General features: G+C 37.2%; 2 protein-coding genes across 6 annotated transcripts in view; one reads left to right on the top strand and one right to left on the bottom strand.

The window, feature by feature from the left end:
• The window catches only part of smad5 (SMAD family member 5), a 49,825-nt gene extending 44,247 nt beyond the window's left edge, over nucleotides 1-5,578 (top strand). For all 5 annotated transcript variants that reach the window (XM_072263868.1, XM_072263867.1, XM_072263864.1 and 2 more), the window contains one exon: nucleotides 3,002-5,578. In XM_072263868.1, the coding sequence (XP_072119969.1) occupies nucleotides 3,002-3,145 (144 nt within the window). In that variant the 3' untranslated portion in view covers nucleotides 3,146-5,578. The remainder of the gene's footprint in view (nucleotides 1-3,001) is intronic.
• A 6,459-nt stretch (nucleotides 5,579-12,037) lies between these two features.
• LOC140200847 (short transient receptor potential channel 7-like) overlaps nucleotides 12,038-20,161 on the bottom strand; it is a 141,063-nt gene continuing 132,939 nt past the window's right edge. Inside the window, 5 exon segments of the mRNA XM_072264476.1 lie at nucleotides 12,038-12,174; nucleotides 14,005-14,080; nucleotides 15,934-16,008; nucleotides 16,964-17,200; nucleotides 19,182-19,377. Coding sequence (XP_072120577.1) covers nucleotides 12,038-12,174; nucleotides 14,005-14,080; nucleotides 15,934-16,008; nucleotides 16,964-17,200; nucleotides 19,182-19,377 — 721 coding nt within the window.

The raw sequence follows: 20,161 nt of genomic DNA, 5'->3' as shown, positions 1-20,161 counted from the left end.
CTCTGAATGCTTGACACTTTTTGCAAAAAGATTGGTACATCTTAAATTCTTTAATGGACTGGATGCCTTTGACAAGCAATAATAATTAGTTGCTCCTAATCTGAATCATTTAAAATTACACGAAACAGAAAAGGCTTACAGCACAGAAGCAGATCTACCAAGTGCATGCAGGCTATTAAGCATCCATGTCTTTATCCCATTTAGTCCTTTCCTCCATTTTCTCCTCCCCTCTCCTCCTCTTTGTCCCTTGCCTTGCGCCTTTCCCCCTGCCGTCGCATTAAATTTCATTAAGCTCTCCTCAGAATCTTTAGGTGTGACACAGTAAATTGGAGCACACAGTGGAAACCCATTGGAAACTGGGTCACCTAATTTGTGTATAGAAGCTCAACTCACTATTCTCCTGCCCTTTGAGGCATCCTAGCATAACCATTTCTTGAACTTTCTCACCTTGAGAAAATGCTTGAATCCCTTCATTGCTTTTTCTGGCTGAGTTCTGAAAGGTCTATAGTGGGAACATACATCCAAGTTACTGTGTGACCATATGTTCTGAGAGTGCATTGGATGATTTTCTATTCGATTGGTGCAGGATGTACTTAACCATCTTGTCACATTGATCCCACTGACTTGATGCTAAATTATGGTTATGTTTTCTGACCAAAAAGTTTTGACATGGCCCAGCTCATTTACATTGGAGCCAACTTGTACAAACCTACTCTGATAAATTTAACCCTGCCCTACTAGATAGCTTATAACACTCCTAGTTTTCTTTCTTTCATGTGCCTATCTTTGTGTGTGTGTGTGGCCTCTATAATTGCCTCTCATGCTTCTCTGCGTAGGAAAAAATACTGTGCTTACTCGATTTTTCTGGATAGAACATTAATATTTACATTTGATCTTTTACACCCCATGTGTTACAACATTGACACAGGACTTTGTGCTACAAGGAATCACAGCCTATGTTTTTTTTTGAGGTACTATGCATCTGATCTTGGAGTACGGTACAACAACATGCATATAGACAAAGCTCCATTTTTCATATCTTCCTCCACTTGACAAAAGTACTTACCACTAAAGATAGGGATCCTATTTAGAAACATAGAAAACCTACAGCCCAATACAGGCCCTTCGGCCCACAAAGCTGTGCTGAACATGTCCTTACCTTAGAACTACAAACGTACCTAGGCTTACCCATAGCCCTCTATTTTTCTAAGCTCCATTTATCCCATCCAGGAGTCTCTTAAAAGACCCTATCGTTTCCACCTCCACCACTGTCGCCGGCAGTCCATTCCATGCACTCACCACTGTGTGTTAAAACAAACAAACAACAACAACAACAAAAAAAACTTACCCCTGACATCTCCTCTGTACCTACTTCCAAGTACCTTAAAAGTATGCCCCCTCGTGCTAGCCATTTCAGCCCTGGGAAAAAGCCTCTGACTATCCACATGATCACTGCTTCTCGTTCTCTTGTATACCTCTCACCTCTATCAGGTCACCTCTCATCCTCTGTCACTCCAAGGAGAAATGGCTGAGTTCACTCAACCTATTCTCATAAGGCATGCTCCCCAATCCAGGCAACATCCTTGTAAATCTCCTCTGCACCCTTTCTATGGTTTCCACGTCCTACCTGTAGTGAGGCAACCAGAATCAAGCACAGTACTCCAAGTGGGGTCTGACCAGGTTCCAACATTACATATCAGCTCTTAAACTCAATCCCATGATTGATGAAGGCCAAGGCATAATATGCTCTTGATTGAAATTATGTGGAAGTAAATTGTCATTTTTTCCCCCTCATGTTGGCTTGCCTGAATTGTTCTCATTATGTTGTGTTACACATTCAGACCCCGCTTAACGGTGAGGATGTGTTCCCCTGAGGTGGAGTGCTAGTAAACCAGTGCCATGCAGGGTCATTATAATATGTAAATGGACATTATATAGTCATAGGCTTTAGCTTGTCACCTTTAGCATTGCCTACTAGCAAAATAGTTAACTGGTCCTTTGCAATCTTGAACCAAGATGCATGTTTCTCTTCTTGGGAGATGAAAGTGCGAGAAGGCATTCTTTTTCCAAGATAGGTAAGTATCCATCCACATTGAAGACAAACTGGGGAGGAAATCGTCCTTTTCGATTTGGCCATCAGTGTTGCAGGAAAATTTCTGGCTGCTTTCCTGTCCACACTAGCCGCTTCACGAGAGATGCATATGCTATGGAGGTTACAACACTGTTTAAATCTATCAAGCCAACGTCTGCTGGCTGTGAATGTTACCAAGGTATCATCTTCTTGAATATGATTGAAGATGCTTCTTGCCAGTTCCATTATTATCAGCTGGCTTAGGGGCATGTTGTGTTTGGTCATCCACCATACATTTAGACTATTTTCCTTTTTTTTCATGCAAATGGCTCTTTGAACGAGTCACCCTTGTTGATAACTTTTGAGGTCATTGTTGCTGAAGCTTTTATCTTGTCTGCATTTTTTTATAATGTTCTGGTCGTCTTGTCAATGTAGCCAATTTCAAAGAAGTGCTAACATCAACCTGATGCTCACCAGTTTCCAAATGCCATATCATTTGCAGTTTCACATCCATTCTGATGCTTTTCCTAGACATATGTACTTCCCTCAATGGAAATTGCAAGCCATTTTCCAGAAATGGTTGGAAAAAAAAATGAAGTAAATTGGCGAGCTGGCGAGAACATTTACACATGAGGGGGAGGTGGAACGTGAGATAATACATAATTGTCTGTGAGTGGTTCAGAGCGAATGTAAAGCGCTGTTTTTGGCTGATTGAATGTTTGCTATAATGGTGACTGCTCTTGAAAAGTTTTAAGTGTTTAGAATGAACTTTTGTCATTTAAAAAAATTTCAATGAAGTATAACCGCATTGTAACAAATCAGCACTATGCAGGACTTGAGTGTAACTATTTTATAACTAATTTGTCCTCTTAGACCAATATTTCCTTTTTAGTCTAGTAATGTTTTTGTTATTGCTTCTCATTTCTACAGGGCTGGGGTGCAGAATACCACCGCCAAGATGTAACCAGCACACCATGTTGGATAGAAATTCATCTTCATGGTCCACTTCAGTGGCTGGACAAAGTTCTTACCCAGATGGGCTCTCCTCATAATCCTATCTCCTCTGTATCTTAACAGTGAATTACGATCAGTAGGGTTGTGGAAAACACCAGAGGGAGGAAATTTTATTTAAACTGGACACTGTGAAAGATATACTGGAAGAACAATAAGAAAACTCATGGCAATCTTTAAGATTTTATGACCAATCATTGATTGTTTTGCCATACTAATACATTGAGTGGTATTTATAGTTTTTTTTGCCATCTGCTAAACGCAGCTGTTAATGTTAAAATACTGTTGATGAATGTTACTAGAACCTTTGTGATGCTTTAAATCTGAATGCTTCAACATATTGCTTTGCTGTGAAGTCCAACTGTATTTGAGGAGCTGTATATACATTTTAGGTGATTAATTATGGGCAGTAAAAACGACATCTTAAGTTGTAGCCTGATAATGCTAACAAGATGTTTCAATTATGTTAGCATCTTATGAAAATAATATTTTTTTTAAAAAAATTGATCATGGTTATACTATTCCAGGGAAACTAACTATCAATTGAGATTCTGATCAGCTGAGAAGTTTCTCCATGTGGAACACTTTTTCTTGCATTTGCCAAAATGAATATGGTAATTTTTTTCAGAAAACGCAAGCCTGTTCTGAGCATTGTATTTGAAACATTGAGCTGCCTGTAGAAAAGCATTTCCATTTGTCATCTTATAGATGTATATTGCATCCAATGTTGGGACGAGTCTTAAATTTTGTATTGTATATTCATGAGCTTGGAGTTGTATCATAGTATGTAGAACCTTCTGGTCCAACAGATGTTGTAGTGAGCTTATATGTAGTTAATGCAGATGGTCTTTGTTGGGCTACTATAGCCATTACTGATCCTTAAAACTAGGGAAACTACTGGTGAACACAAGGATACAGTTTATAGTCCAGCATGTAGTCATAGCAGCAGGACTGTCCATAAGTGCAAGCATTTCTGTTGCTGTAGAAATGGAGACTACTGTCACATTTGCATGCATTAAAACCTTTCATATTTTAATTCATTCTTGCCGATCGATTCCTAATGATAGGTAATGTAAGAGCATTGAAATTCATTTTGTCAGATTCTCCTCTGTAGCTTAAGTCAAATGAGCAACAGTCTGATTTGGAATTTATGTATCAAATATGCTAGAATTTATCTTTCAGCAGTGCCTATCTGATGTCAAGCTATTTACACAAATTGTAGGTTAGGAAAGTGGATTGTTATCAGTAATGTTTCTGTTAATTTCATCTGAATCTATACTTCATCTGCTCATAACTTTGGCATTTCATTAAAGAGCAGCATAACCCTTCATATTACAGGTAAAGTAATGTTATTTATTTTTTTGGGGGGAGGGTTGATCTGTGTGTCATTGGCAGGCCAGCATTTATTGCCTATCTGTTATTGGTGAGCTGCTGCTGTCCTTCCGGTGAAGGAACTCCCACAGCGTTATTGCCAAGATTTCAATGGTGAAGGGCCGATGTTATATGGTGGTGGACTGGAGGTGGTGTTTTTTTTTCTGTGTCTGCTTCCCTTACTGGTGATCGTTTGGAGTCTGGGTATTCCCGTCAGAAGTAATATTTCCCACAGTAGATGAATGCTGCAGGCAGGAACTCGGCATAAAATGTGTTTCCTTCAGGTGCTGGGTCTTTATAAAGCTACATTTAGCTCTTTCTAATTTGTATGATTAATATTTGCTGTAATTGTAGCTTGATGTGCTTTAACTCACGATTATTGGCAGTGAAATTTCTCAATAGTATAAATTGGTAAATCTTTACATAATGAGTGAATGAATTCAATGTATGTGTCCAAATTGTATTTTTGTTGCTATTTTGTTTAGTTTATGATCAGAATCTATAAAAGTTTCTTTTGTAAACTACCAACTCCTGGATAACGTTTAGTTTCAATAGGGAGTTAGTAACTTTTAAAATAGAGGAATTGTTTCTTCATCTTGATCTCCCTTTCTCTTGGGGATCCACATTTATGAAACAAATGCTGAATAGGATATAACAGTGCTAATGTAAAAGTGATGAATGATAAACTGGATGAGATATTCTACTCTGCTGAAGTTAGCCTTTGTTTAAAGAGAAAAGAAACATTGGAAAACGTGGCCAATTACCTGCTATTTTCCTAATGCACCTTGTGCTCTTCAGCACCATTTCCCCCCTGTCCTTATAATAAGACTTCCTTAAAGTTGGGACTTGTTCAAAGGTTGATAAATGAGACTGACCATATCCTAATTATAATTTGGCCATTGCATTCTGATACCCTTCACTGACTTTTCACTTTGCTTGTGATTTCAATTGGCAGTACATATTGCTTTTGTGCTCATAAACATTTGCAATTTTAAATATGCAAACCTGTTACAAGGCTTTATTTTGCATAACTTGAGAAAATTTGAAGATGTTTGAGTCCATACAGTGTAGAAATATGTGTACTGTCAGAATTCCTTTAATAAAGATAATACATTTGCCTGTTAATGGTGTTTCATTTTGTGAAATATGGATTATTTCGAAGTTTAATGTTGGATAATTTAATTTCCTAACAGTTTGGAAATAAAAACCAGTGGAGAATGGATTAAACCACACGATTTAAGGCCCAGATTTGAATGGTTGCATTATATTACTATATATACATATGGCCATTTAAATCATGTATTTGAATATTTATAAAATTAAGCTTAAATATGCATGTTACTGGTATCAGCACTAAGAAAAACAATATGCTTGCAGTTAGGAAATTGTGCTTGGATCCCATTGCACCTAGCTTCAATTAAATGCATTCTTATTATTGTTACACTGACAATCTACTTAATGTTCACACTTATCTGCTTGCATACCAGCAAACAAATTAAAAACTGGAGTATGTCACTCAGTCGATTGAGCTTACAATGCAATTCAGAGTTTATTTCCACCTACTTCGGATAGCCTTTCACTCACTAAACAAGGGTTGCCTGTCCTAGTAAGATACAAAAACTCTGCTTTTATCAGCCTTTTGGGAGAAGAGCTAAAAAAACCTTGATCCTTTGACATCTCATTTCTACCTAATAAGATCAACCTGTTTTTAAATACTAACCCCAGTTCTAGATCCTCCCACAAGAGGAAACATCATCTCATGATCTCGTATGCTTCAATCAAACACCCTTCACATGGTTTCTCTTTATCTCTTTCAAATCTGCCTCCTCTCCCTCTGCCTTCTGTAAGACGCCATTCTTCTAGTTCGTCTGATATGCTTCAATATTTTCTCAATAGGTGCCTGTGAAATGGCTTCTTTCTACCATTCCCATTATTTCTTGCAACTCTTCTCTCCTCTTGTGCAAACTCGTGATAAAGTCTGCTGTTTTCCTCATCTTCCATTCCGCCAACTTTTGCATTCAACAGATTATCCTTTGCAATTTCTGCCAGCTAACCAGATTACATCACCCATTCCACCTGCTCTCATTCCTACATTTTTTTTAAGGGTCTGTTCCTTTGTTGATTCCCTGTTCTGCTCTTCTGTCTTTACGATACTTTCCAATGCAACTGAAGACAATATAAAAATATTCTTTATAACAGTACATGAGGTCGAAGTTCAGTTGAATTAACAGAAAGCTTGGGCTTGCAATTACAGTGCATAATATTGGAAGAAGTGCAAGTGAATTGCAGAATAAACAAAGGATTGTTTTGTGTCCAGTAGAGGGAAACAAAAAAGTAGAGGTCCCAGTTGCATCTTCCGTGGTTGCTTGACAGAGAAGTTGTTGGTCAATGTAGAAGAGCAAATCGAAAAGTTGAAGGGAATGGCCCTTTTGGAGCCCTGAAAGGGATGGAGAATGTATCTGGTGATGGAATTTCATTGACAAATTGCTAATTAAATACTGTATGTATTCACTTTTAGAGTATATTCAATTTAAGGTTATAGTGTTAATGTTTTCAACTTGTGTACAAGAAATCCATTTTTGCCCCCTTGTGGAAATGCCATTCATTAGCTACTGATATGGATCAAATCATGTCTGGCAAATTGGAATTTATTTTACAGCATCATAATTTTATTTTCTATAAGTAAGCTTTTAATTGCCAACTGGACTGCCCACAAAACTGGTGTGAACAGTTAACTACAATGTCCAAGCTGAAAGTCTGCAGGTAGTCTGACTTACATTGAAGTGTTTACTTCAATAATTTATGGCAGCCAGTTAGTATTTAACAATATATAGTCATACAAAAGTTTTAGACACCCTAGCTATATGTGCCCGAAACTTTTGCACAGTATTGTATTTGTCAATGTGGAGTGAGAGAAAGTTTGTAATGTAATACCCTGGTTAAGAACATGTTTTATTGTTTTACTTGTTATATTGTTGGGTATTTTATTTTCTGCAGTATTTTGTTTTCTGTTAAAATTGATAGCATTCTATCTAGTGGGATGCTGTGGAACAGTCGAGAGAGATTGGCAGCATCTAATTTCTAGGACAATGTGGGTTGTTGGGGTCTCTTTTTCTGGAGTTAGAGAAGTGAGGTGCAGAGAGGAGCACAATGGAAGATGCTCATGGACCCTTGACTGAAGTGCAGTAATTCCTTGTGCAGGCAAATGGTTCCAGGGAGGAAGTGCCAGTATTTTTGAATTGGCCAGCTAGCTCCTAATGGACTAGGAGGAAAGTTCGAATTGTGACCTGTGCCTTTCATGCAGAACATTAAGTTCAGCGCCGTGAGTAATTAAAGCAAAGCACACAACTATGTAACAATGAGCTCCAACGTTTATGTGCACATTATAGACTGGTTTAACCGTAATGGGCCCTTTTTCTGTTAACTGTTAAAGTTGAAATGTTTGTAAATGTACTTCCACTTTAAGCTCATACTTGTGTAAGTTCTGTTATTTCCTGGAGAGCGGTAACTTCTGCATGGGGCAGTATTTGTACAGCATTCACCATAATTTTTGTTCCCTCAACAGACCATTCCAACTTTCTGACTGTGTTGAACCTGAATCAGGCTGACCCTAGATGTGTGTTCTTTATTGGACATGGCCGTCACACCTTTACCCGTGCGATGCCAAATGTCACGTGGCTGTTAGTCAGAGATGGTCAACAAGCCTAATTGCCACAAGCCACAATGAGGGTTACTTTTTTGGGGGCTTTGTTCCGGGATGAAATGCTGTATGAATGCTGTACAAGAATTGGACAAGTGGTTTGTTTGTGTTTTAAGTCCGTGTTAAACTAGTGTTTTATGGAACTTAAGGTGCATCATAATTAAGGTATTGTAATATATGCCACAGAGATTAAGGTCTGGTACAATAAGAAGGGATTATCCATTTAATGCTTGTGTCTGAGCGATGTTTTTGCCCAAGTTACCGATGAAATGTTATATAGAAGATTGAGTTCTGTGAAAGTATTGGGGAAAGTTACACTGACATTTTGATGAATCAGTTGGTAAAGATGTTGTGTTAGTTCAGACCACCAGTGATGTGACTGAATTCACGTGACCTGATAGGTTTACCTGGAGAGAAGGGACCATGGCCAGTTCATATCTTTAGAGTTGCTGAAAATGTAATGGAGGGTGCTGAATATGCTGAGGGTGAATTTTTTTTAAAAAGGCAAGCTCTCTTTTCTGACAAGCGAGGGAAAGACTTTGATATGAAAAGTTTAACAAGTCTTTTAGTTTTTGATTTAAATTTTGAGCTAATACATCACTGGTCGATAAATGTCAAAGTGTATCTGCTGAAAGCCAAAGCTATAGTAGGCTGAGAATGCTCTCTGGGGTCAAGCCCACACCCGATGGGGAAGAAGAGTATGAGGCTTGGGCTGAGCACACATCTCAGTTAATGAATGGCAGTACTCGGATAATATGGAAAAACTAGAGACTGGCAGAGAGTTTAAAGGGTCTGGCCACTGATGTAGTGAGGTTCCTAAAAGCAGAAAATCCTTTAGTCATGTCAGCTAACTAAATCCAAGTGTTGGAAAATGCTTTTGACACTATGGACAGCTCAGCCAATCTTGTGATGAAGTTTAGGGACACATTCCAGGAGGAAGGAGAGAAGCTTTCTGCCTACCTTTTCAGGTTAGATAACTGCTACCTTGTTTGTGCTGTAAAGGGGTCATTCAATTAGCTGAGATAAATCATTTCAGAGCAATCTCATGATTTCTCTATGTATTCAAATACCCCACAAGATGCATCCTCCATCTTTTACTGAGTTACTTGGAGAAGTAAAAGGAAGAAAATATGATGGAGGAGCAGAATTTTCCAACAGTCAGGTACCACAGGTTGCTCAAACAGAAAAGGAAGATGGAAAACTTCAGAGTGACCCAGTTAGAGAATGGCCTGGCATCTCAGAGAGAATACATTCACTATGAAAAATTTGTATGTATTGATAATCATTTTGAATATTACAATGAAAGTGAAGATTTGGAGGTTGCAATTGTTGAACGCAGTTCAAATGTGTTTCTAGGTGTCTGCGCTGACTTTGTTAACATACAGTCAATCAAAAGAACACTGCAGTGTACACTGAATTCCTTTGATAACTAGAAATTAATAAACAGTTTTATAGTATTGTAGTAGTATTGGTAGGGTTCTAATTTGTTACGCATTTAATTTAAATACATAATTTTTACTCAGTTAAACAGTAGTTTATCTTTTTTATACCTTTTTAACTACAGTGGATTCCTGTTAATTGGGACACATGGGGACCAATACATTTTTGGCCCAAGTTAGCTGAACTTTTATAGAAATAGTTAAAAAGAAATTTAAAAGACAAACTACCATTTAAATGAGTAACAAAATATGTATTTAATTGAACAAATTAGTTCTGAATTGTCTTGCTGCTTATTTCTTAGCAACTATCAGTGAGAAAAATCACTGCATTTGAACACACATGTGCCACTGGCATTATTTAAAAACTTTGTTTTAAGCATGGTGCACTGTCAGTGCATGCAGCTGACTACAGTTAGAAACTGTTGACAACAGTCTCCTGTCCCAATTAAGCAATATAGTGTCCCAAATAAACAAAGGGAATCCTGGCTATTTTTTGATTAGTTTTTATTCTTTGTAAGAGTTGTCCCAAGTAAGCAGCTGTCTATATTAACTGATAGCCCAATGAACTGGAATCCACTGTTTCTATGAAGCTTCAGCTAATTGTGGTATCTGCTTAATTGGGCCAAAATGTACTGGTTCTGATGTGTCCCAATTAACTGAAATTGACTGTATTTTGTCACATTGAATATAACTGTCCTCACCTCTGATTTACTTTGTGGATTAGACCTCTGCTTGAATTGTGTAAAAGCAATATTGAGGAAGTATACCTTTCTTGGTTTATGAAGGTGAGTGCGTTCTTGTAACATAATCTGCTTTAAATTAAGTACCTTCAGGATTTCACTGCCTTCACATACTTACCAGTTGAAATATTCAATGACTGGGTTAAAAAATCACTCCAAAGGCTACTTTTATTTGATTAAAAACAATACAATATATAAGAGACTTTCAACATGAGCAGTTAAATATTGATGTACTCAAACAATATTACTTAAACTGTGCTAGTGATTTGAACAACAAAGTTGAAACAACTGTAAAAGTTGGCGCAATGGCACAGCTAATAGAGTTGTTGCCTCACAGCACCAGAGTCCCAGGTTCAATCCTGACCTCGAGTGTTGTCCCTGTGGAGTTTGTACATCCTCCTAGTGGCTCAATGGGTTTCAGCCTGATGCTCCAGCTTCCTCCCCCATCCAAACCATGAATGGGTTAGTAGATTAATTGGCCGCTGCAAACTGCCCCTAGTGTGTAGTTGAATGATAGAATCTAGATGAAGTTGATAAAATATAGGCAGAATGAGACTACTGTAGGTTTGCTGTAAATGGGTATTAATAATTGGCAGACACTCCTGGACTAAAGGGCCTATTTCCTTGCTGCCTCCCTACAAGTCCAAGTTGGAAGAAAATCAGTCTAGATATTAATGCTCTTGAGTATTAACTTCTGTTTCCTGAAAGTAATGTTCTTATAGAATTTGAATTCAGAATTAAACAGCTTCAGATGAACAACGAGAAGCTGTGTGTGACTTTCAAATCCAGATGAATCAAACATTTAATTATGGAGCAACACACACAATGCTGGAGGAACTCAGCAGGCTGGGCAGCATCCATGGGCAGGGAGGTGGGAAGGTACTTTTTTTCTATGGATGTTGCCTAACCTGCTGAGTTCCTGCAGCATTTTGTGTGTGTTGCTCGGATTTCCAGCATCTGCAGATGTTCTCTTGTTTGTGATTTAATTACGGAAATCAGAAGTGGATAACAAAGGGCAAGGAGTCAGTTAAATGTTTGCGAAATACAAAACTGAACAAAATAACAAGGAATAAAGTGCCAGCTATAGGACAGACTGATCTCATGGCTTGGGTTTTGTTACTTATTTTGTTAACAAAAGTGAGATGAAAGACTTTAACTTCCAGGTTGTAATCCACAGAGGAAGTTATGTAAACATGATTACATGTTTTTAAGTAGACTTTTCACATTTATTTGTATTTTCATCATAGTTCAAACCAGGATTGATAGAATCCTCAGTAGCAAGAAAAGTAATTGAGCTACTACCACTGCCAGTTGTCAGTTAACCCTAACCTATAAGGGACTCATTTCTTAAAATAAAATGCTATGACTTTATTATCCAACTTGTGCAATGTTTTCCAATTACGGATACATCTCCAAGCATAAGACTGGCAGCAGGTACTTGCTGCACATTATTACTGGAGGCTGCTGCATGCTCCACCAATACACATTCTGTCTGGTGTGGATTCAATCTTGTCCCTCCTTGTTGAATTTCAGTCTCTCTTCATTCTTCCCCTCTTCATTGCCCTAATGTAAAAGGCAATCTAATTGTGCACAGCTAAATAGACTGGTTTCAAATATTATTGTATAAATTAATTCACTTGTTTTGTCTCAGACATTTTTTGCCAAAAAGATGATTTCTTTTAAGGTACATTAAAACTGATATCAATTATTTTTTGAAGTTTTTGCCAAATTTGTCACTGAGTTGCTGAATGAGATGTGCTAACTCCCCTGTTGCTTGTGACTTTTCCTCCAGGAGTTCATAGCGAAGACTAGAAATGTCCTGTTTGATCTCCTTCAGTTCTCCTGAAATAAAAATGTAACATTAGGTTGCTGGTTCTGAAAATACAGGTATATAAAAATGAATATCAAGCACTTAAATTATAACTTGGAAAATTTAAATACACCTCTGCAATTCTCTGTGCAGTCCATTTAGTGCCAATGTCTTGCCGTATATTTGTGGCTGTCTTTCCATGTTCTCTCTCTCATCTTCCTTTACAGAATGCCTTAAACTTGCATATCCTAGTCAGTTATTTGGAACATATTTTCTTCCATCTTGTACATAATTTTTAAAAATCCATTCAGACCTTCCTGCATTTCAACCTGGTAGCTAAATCTCTTGTCACTAGAATTGTGTTGGTAAACTTCATCAGCTTCACTCAAAGACATATCTCAATCTTTCTGAAGTGTAGAGACTGGAAATGAATATCAGACTCAGGCTGTGACCTAAGGAAGAGCTTTATAAAGGTTTGGGGTAGCTTTTCTGCTCTTCTATTCTCACCTACGAAGCACAAAATACCATGCACTTGGCTAACTATACCCTCAATATGTCCTTCCATCTTTGGTAATTTGTGCATAATACAAATTCCTCTGTTTCTGCATACTCTCCAAAACAATGGCATTAGGTCTATATTGCCATTTAGTATCCCTCTATCAACATGCAATGCCTCATGGTTCTCTACATTAAAATTTCAGTGGCTAGCTTTCTGCCTGTTCTGAGAGTTAATGCTTTGTTGCAGTTAATTGGAATCAATGGCAAATTTTGAAATTTTACACTAATCAACTCCAATATATAGTGAAGAAAGCTGTGATCTTTAACAGTTTACGTTTGGGAACATATCAATTGCAATTTCCTAATCAGGAAAAAAATAACCATTTATATTTATTTGCTGTTGTCAATCTTTAACCAATACAAGTCGTTACCCTTCTGTTCCATGAGCCTCTGCTTTGTTAACTGACTGGAACATGAATATTCCTGTGGGGTGATGCAGCAGAAAAAGTTGAAGGGAGCACATAAGATATTTACACAGAGTATGTATATGTGACAAAATGCCATATATTAAACCTATTTAGAAAAACTAAAATCCAAAATTCACTAACTGATAATGATGTAAACAGTGTCAATCAGGACTTTAAAAAGATACTGGACCCAGATTTGAAGTCCAGAGCTGCAGAGTGAATAGGATTGGCTGGATTGCTTCTAGATTTGATGGGCCTAGTGAACCTAGGCTTAAGGAGAATCACAAATGTGCACCTGTCTGGATTACAGTGATGGCTGGCCAGGGTCACCTTTTTCTAGTAACTACCCCTAGAAGAAGACAATGAATAAAATTCAGTTTACTACTTTTATTTCAAGCTCTATAGGATAATTGTTTGATCCTTGAATGCTTTGCCAACCTTTTTTTTTGAAACATTACAAATGATTGGCACCTGCACATCTGTCCTGAAATAGAGGACCTATATGCTTCATTTATCTATTATAAATTTTCTATATATATTTTTATGCAAATAAAATGCAGACACTCAGTTTTCAGCTACTCTAAAGCATGATATTTACTTAAAAAATGTGTGTATGAGCTTCAGTGGCAAGGCCAGCGTTCATTATCCATCACCGATTGAATGGGGTGCACAGTCTGCATCCTGAGCCATGTAGACCAGGTTTCATAAGGACAGTAGTTCACCAGTTACCATTATAGCAATAGTGAACAATCCACTGGTTACACAGCCTGCACTGCAGAGTTTACTTAGTTTTAAATTTCATTGGTAAGTGTTTAAACTTGTCTTCAGCTCAATTATCAAAACATCCAAATTCTAGTCCATTGGTTAAACACTACACCAGAGTTGAAAACTACTTGCCTTCATTAACTTCATCATTTTCTCTGTCAACCTGTGCTTTCAGTACATATCGCTTTATTAACCGTTTCATAATTCTCTGTAATATGTTAAAGAAAATAGTTAATTTATTACACATCCTATAAAGAATAGGTATACATCCACAGAACTGCAAATATTTGTGACATTTTGGCATACTCTTATCAAGGTGAATTACTTTTGATGAATAGTGAGTTATAACTCGAGGCAGGAGTCTAGATTTCCAGCATCTGCAAAATATCTTGTACTTATGATTTGCTACTCTTAAGCCTCTTCATGGTATGCCTACCTAAATCACCTTTTCGGGAGTTCAGTGAGACCCTGGCACTGCTCCCCCTCTGCTGTCCTCGGACTCTTCGACCAGGTGCTCACCCAGACTCACACCTATTACCCCCTTGCTTGTCCTCCTCCTCCTCCACCTTCTTATTCTGGCATCCTCCCCCTACCTTTCCAGTGCTGATGAGGTGCTCGGGCCCGAAAAGTCTGTATTAGTTTTCATAGAAGCTGCCTGACCCCAGTTCCTCCAGCATTGTTTGTGTTACTCTGGCCTTTCAGCAGAATCTCTAGTGTTTATAATACTTATTACATTCTTTATCTGCAATTCAGAGCTGAATATTTGCATGCTGGAATACTCATGGAATACTTTAGATGAAAATATTTATTCAAATCCTCAAGTATGATTCTGTCAGCAAAGTAATATATCACTCAATAGCGAGGCCTTACATAAAGTTGAAAGTAACATACTGAATCCAGTCTGATAACGGAAGTCTCAGATTTTTCCTTGAGCAACAAGTTTGAAATGAACCAGCTGGTATGTAAATGTTTTCAGATCAACTGTAAGGTTTCATGCTAAATGCAGTTGGAAAATCTCAACCAATATATCTTGGTCTTAGATGCATTTTTAAAAAAATCTAAAGATCTTTTGAAGTACAATGACATTTTAAAAGATGGAACGTTTCTTTAATGAAACACTCAAAATGTTGGAGGAACTCAGCAGGTCAGGCAGCATCTATAGAAAGGAATAAGGAGTTGACGTTTCAGGCTGCAATCCTTCATTATGACCCTGTCTGTGATGTAATCTTTTGAATTTAGTCGAAGAAGATGAAAGCTGGAGGAACTGCCTTTTGGATCAGATTTGAGTGTTTTTTTAAAATTAATGAACTGGGCAGTCAAAATGAGAGAAAGAAAAATATTTTCTATTTCCCAGCAATGATAGCCCCACCACAATGAGTAACATACACCAGAATCATTCACCTAATCAACTTAATGGAGAATATATTGCATTTTGGGGAGAAACAGGCCCAAGGATAATCAGTCCATGCGTGTATTCAGTTACATAATTTGGTTTAATTTTACCATTATTGCTATAGATATTTCAGATCATGACACTGACAATTCTTCCTTCCCCCACCCTACTCCACCCCATAGATGCAGCTTCACCTGTTGAGTTCCAACAGCAGCAGCTTTTTCCATCCTATAAGAAGTTTTTCCTTCCATTCCCATAGCCAGTATTTTTCATGATTATACAAAAGAAATTAACCAGTTATTCAATATTTTTCTCTAGGAATTATTTGTAAAAACACCATCCCTCAAAGGTAATTAAATGTTTATGAAGCACTTTGAGATAACGGGTAACGAATGTAATATGGTATTAAATAACGGTGAGCATCTTTCTCCAAAAACATCAGAATAAACTGATTATGGAAATATTCAAGCAAGTTTATTATATTTTGTAATTTTTTTGTTTGCATTGACTATGCATTAGATCTGTTTAATTAGCGCAGCATGATTCATTCTTTGTAGCTGGCAGTTTTGTATCTTTCACATTAGGTTGGATTTCATACAATTCAACGTCTCCCTCTGGAGGAATATAAGCAATGTAATACAATGGGAGAATTTTCACAATTAACTAACCTGATATCTTGTTGGATTGCTAATGGGCTTTTTCAGACCACATCCTTCTCCATGTCCAGGATTAGATTGATAATGCTGACCTGGCTAGAATACAATTAAATGTTGATTTATCATCAGAATCAGTTCATTGTCACTGATTTGTATAACATGAAATTTGTTTTGTACCAGTTTTGTGCAAGACAAAATTACTATATACTACAAGATAAATAAATAGTGCAAAAGAAAGTAATGGGGGAGTATTCATGGGTTCATGGACCATTCAGCTATCTGATGGAAGTGAAGAAGCTGTTCTTGAATCTCTGAGGTAACATTACAAACCCGTACATCACCTGATGATACTATGATTTCCATCTCTGAAGCCGTTGTGCTAGCAGCCTTCAGGAGGGTGAACCCACAAAGCTTTTGGCCCGAATGGGGTATCTGGCCAAGTACTAAAGACCTGTGCAGATCTTTAACCTCTCTCTTTGGTAATGTGTGGTACCCACCTGCTTCAAGCAGGTTTCAATTATACCAGTGGCCAAGAAGAGTGTGGTGACCTGCCTCAATGACTTAACGCCCAGTAACACTTATATCCACAGTGATGAAGGATATTCAAAGGTTGGTGATGAAATGTGTTAACTCTTGCCTGAGAAGTGACTTAGATCTGCTCCAATATACCTACTGGAGCAACAGAAATGCCATCTCATTGGCATTTCACTCAACCCAAAAGATGCATATATTAGGGAGAGGGAGGGAGTGAGAGAGAGAGAATCATACATTAGGGAGAGGGATCTAATGGGAGAGAGAATGTATGCATACATTAGGGAGAGGGAGAGAGGGAGAGAGAATGTATCAAAACTAAGTTGGCTTATTTAAAAAAGAACAATGGATGTGAAAAAAAATGAGATTTCCTTAGTAGAATGATAAGGAAAAATAAAGGATTTTATTAATTTAATTAGAAGAGAAAATGGGAAATAGATTTAGAATTGAAATATTTTAGACTAATTTTGTAACAATATTTTAAAATTGTGATAAGGCCACAGCTTAGAACATTCATAATTTAGTAATTTACCTTAGAATTCAGCATACCCATTTCAAGGTCAGCTTCAGATTTTTGCACCTTGGATTTGCACAAGTGAATAAGGCAGATTTTAATTTTGAATATAAAGTAGTAAACTGACTTTGGGCTTGGCACAAGGTTAAATGGAGCAGGCAGAGTTCTCCCTTCATCAAAATATGATAGCCAGAGCTTAGCTCGAGCAAATTTCCACTCAACATCTGCATCCTCCTGTATGAATAAAAAGAGAGATTAATTATTTTACTTCATTTAGATGTAGACGATACATTGACATCGCTTTTAAAAAACTCACTTCTTCATAGAGCTTTATGGCACAGAAAGAGACAATTTTAATTCATGTTGGCCAAGTGGACCTATCTAGATTTACTCACTTCCCAACTCTTGATCAGGAGTCTGGCAGCTTAAAGTTCTTCAACTACTCATCCAGGTGCCTTTCCAGTGTACCCAGTGTTCAGCCAGTGGGATTTTCTTTCTTAAATTCCCACCCCTTCAACCAATGACCTAATTAATTGTCTTGTGTATTGATTGCTCTAAAAGGGAATTGATCTTTTTCACCCCCTCGTGATTTTACACACGATAACACAACTTTACCATATCAAGGTAAACTGTGAGTCCAGTTACAATAATCACTGCATTAACACTACATGTAATAAACAGCTCTAATTCCTCTGTCTCTCCCATTTCATGTATTTAATGACAAAACAATGTCTTAGGGTTTTACTTCCAAGTTTACTTTTGTTTTAATTTACTGACTAATGTACTGTATGATTTAGGATTATGAAATAATTCCAGCTATGTATAATTCTACCATAACACAATAGTACTAAAAAACAAATTTAAGAGAGAATGATCAGGCAACAATATTTTGTTACTTTGCAAGGTAGTGCTCAGTGTCGTACCGTTCCACTACGAAATCTGGATTGTTTTTAGGCTGCACAAGCTCACCACCACTTGGTGGAAAAAGTGCCTCTTTCTATAGAAACATGCTCAATAGTGGTTATAGTTGTTACCAGAGAGAAATCTCAGGGCTAGGAAGGTCTATGCAGACAAACCAAAGGACGAGGAGCCGGCCGTTAACATTGCTGACAGCAAGCAGCCTCTCCGCACTGAGTGATTTATGCTGATGGAGGACTAATGGAAGGTGGAGATTAACATAAGTTTCCCAGCATAGTAATAGGAAGTGCAGGGGTTCACACCACCAACTAAAAGCTCAGACTTCAGGACTAAGAGCACTATACTAAATCAGTGCTTTGTGAGGTAGTGCTAGGTGGTGTACCAACATACAGACAGGAAGACTGTCATTGCTATATGATCTATCAAACTTGTGAGCTGCAATTACATTCCACTGAATAGTTTCAGGTTATTAAGTGCAACAGTTGTATCATATACATACATATTTAATTCTTACATTTGACATCTAGGAACTTCTATTGACATGCAGTAAATTGAACTTGAATTCTGCTGTTATATGAAGAATAAATACATTTAATTAAGTTGATTCAGTCAAAGGTTCATATAGAGAGGCTAGCAATCAAGAGGTTAGGAGCTTTAAACATTTTTAATAAGGAAACAATGTGATAGACAGCTAAACAGAAAAAGCTATGATTAGAGCATTAATGACAGTGATTAGCTAAAGGAGATAGTTAACTAAAAGGTATGGATTTGTTGGGCTTAATTACTTTTCTGGTTGCCAGGCTTGTTCTAATTTCCATCTTTCTTTTCTGACCATAGGGGGCCAACGGTGTGGAAGCTTAATATTTCACCTCCACTGCATCAGGACGAACATCACTCTTAGGACATCTACTAGCAGCTCTGGGTGTGATGAGCGACATTGACCATAGACTGGCAACCAAAGATAGGAAATTCAAATCTGGATCAATGACACATTTATTTAACTAATTGAGATGATCTTGGAGTTCAGGAGGAAAAATTCTTTGTAATCTTGTTGACGCTGGTCACCCTCTCTTGGACTGAGTCTCAATTTTCTTAACTGTAATGAAGTGGCTACCACTTACCTTCTTCAGTAGATTTGCTCTGAATTCTCATTGTTTTTAACTTTGTGCCAATTCCTCAACCATCTGCAATTCCTTTGTAATTAAATGTTTCCAGTTACACTTCATACTGGTTATATCTTGTATTTTGAATAATCATACTTGGAATTAATTTTTTAAAAGAGAAACATTAAACATACCTCGATTTCTTGATAAGAACTATTGATCATAGCTATTAGCATATTGAGCAGCACCACCACCATTGTAACATTGTATACTCCATAGAGAATGTATCCTATGTTCTCAATAAATTTATGATCATACTTGAGGACAACAGATATCACTTCTGACAAGCCAAATATTGACCAGAATAAGGTTTTGAAACTCTCTTCAACACTAAAACAATAGAAAAGAACATTAAACAGATAGTAAAATATCAATAATTTCAAAAATAGGAAGAAAACAGCTTTAGAAGCATAATTTAAAACAAATAGAATCCACAAATGGACAGGAGATCAAAACTGGTACTTACTTATTCAGTAATGTTGATGATTGGAGTTAAGCTACTGTAAAAATTTATTGTTTTAATCAATGAGAGTTGGTGAAGATTTGAAATTGAGCTCTTCAGTAACATTGGCCCAATATTAGAAATCCAATCAATAGCATTTAAGTGGGACTGAAATCTTGCAAAGGTGCTGATCCACTAAGTTCTGGGATGTGTTTGGTCATGGATTTTAGCATTAATGAAGACCATGAGACTGGGAACGAATTAATTTACAGCTTTAATATCTTGAGCAGATGTCAGTGCAAAGTAGGGGTGCACCTTGTTCATCAAATGGAGTAGGAAGTCAGGGGTGTGACCTAGATTCCAAAGTAGACCCAACTTATTCTACATTTTGTTTAAAAGAAAACAAAGGGATAAATTTAAATTTTTTTTGTGGAGATGATTTTGTAGATAACTCCTGAATTCCAAGATTTTTCACTGTGACATTTCCATATCATCAATTGTCTGCACTTAATGAATCTTACTTTATCTTGTTTTGGTAAGGGAATAAGCTTACCAGCTTTCAGGCAAAACATATCATTGAGTCAGGCAAAACATATCAGTGCACTTCCCCAACTGGTTACACTGTGGTTGAAGGATCGGAATACATACAGCAGGAAAGTCAATTTCATTCAG

The sequence above is a fragment of the Mobula birostris genome, chromosome 7 (genome assembly GCF_030028105.1).
Source record: "Mobula birostris isolate sMobBir1 chromosome 7, sMobBir1.hap1, whole genome shotgun sequence".
Lineage (NCBI taxonomy): Eukaryota > Metazoa > Chordata > Chondrichthyes > Myliobatiformes > Myliobatidae > Mobula > Mobula birostris.
This window is presented reverse-complemented; position numbering and strand designations above follow the sequence as displayed.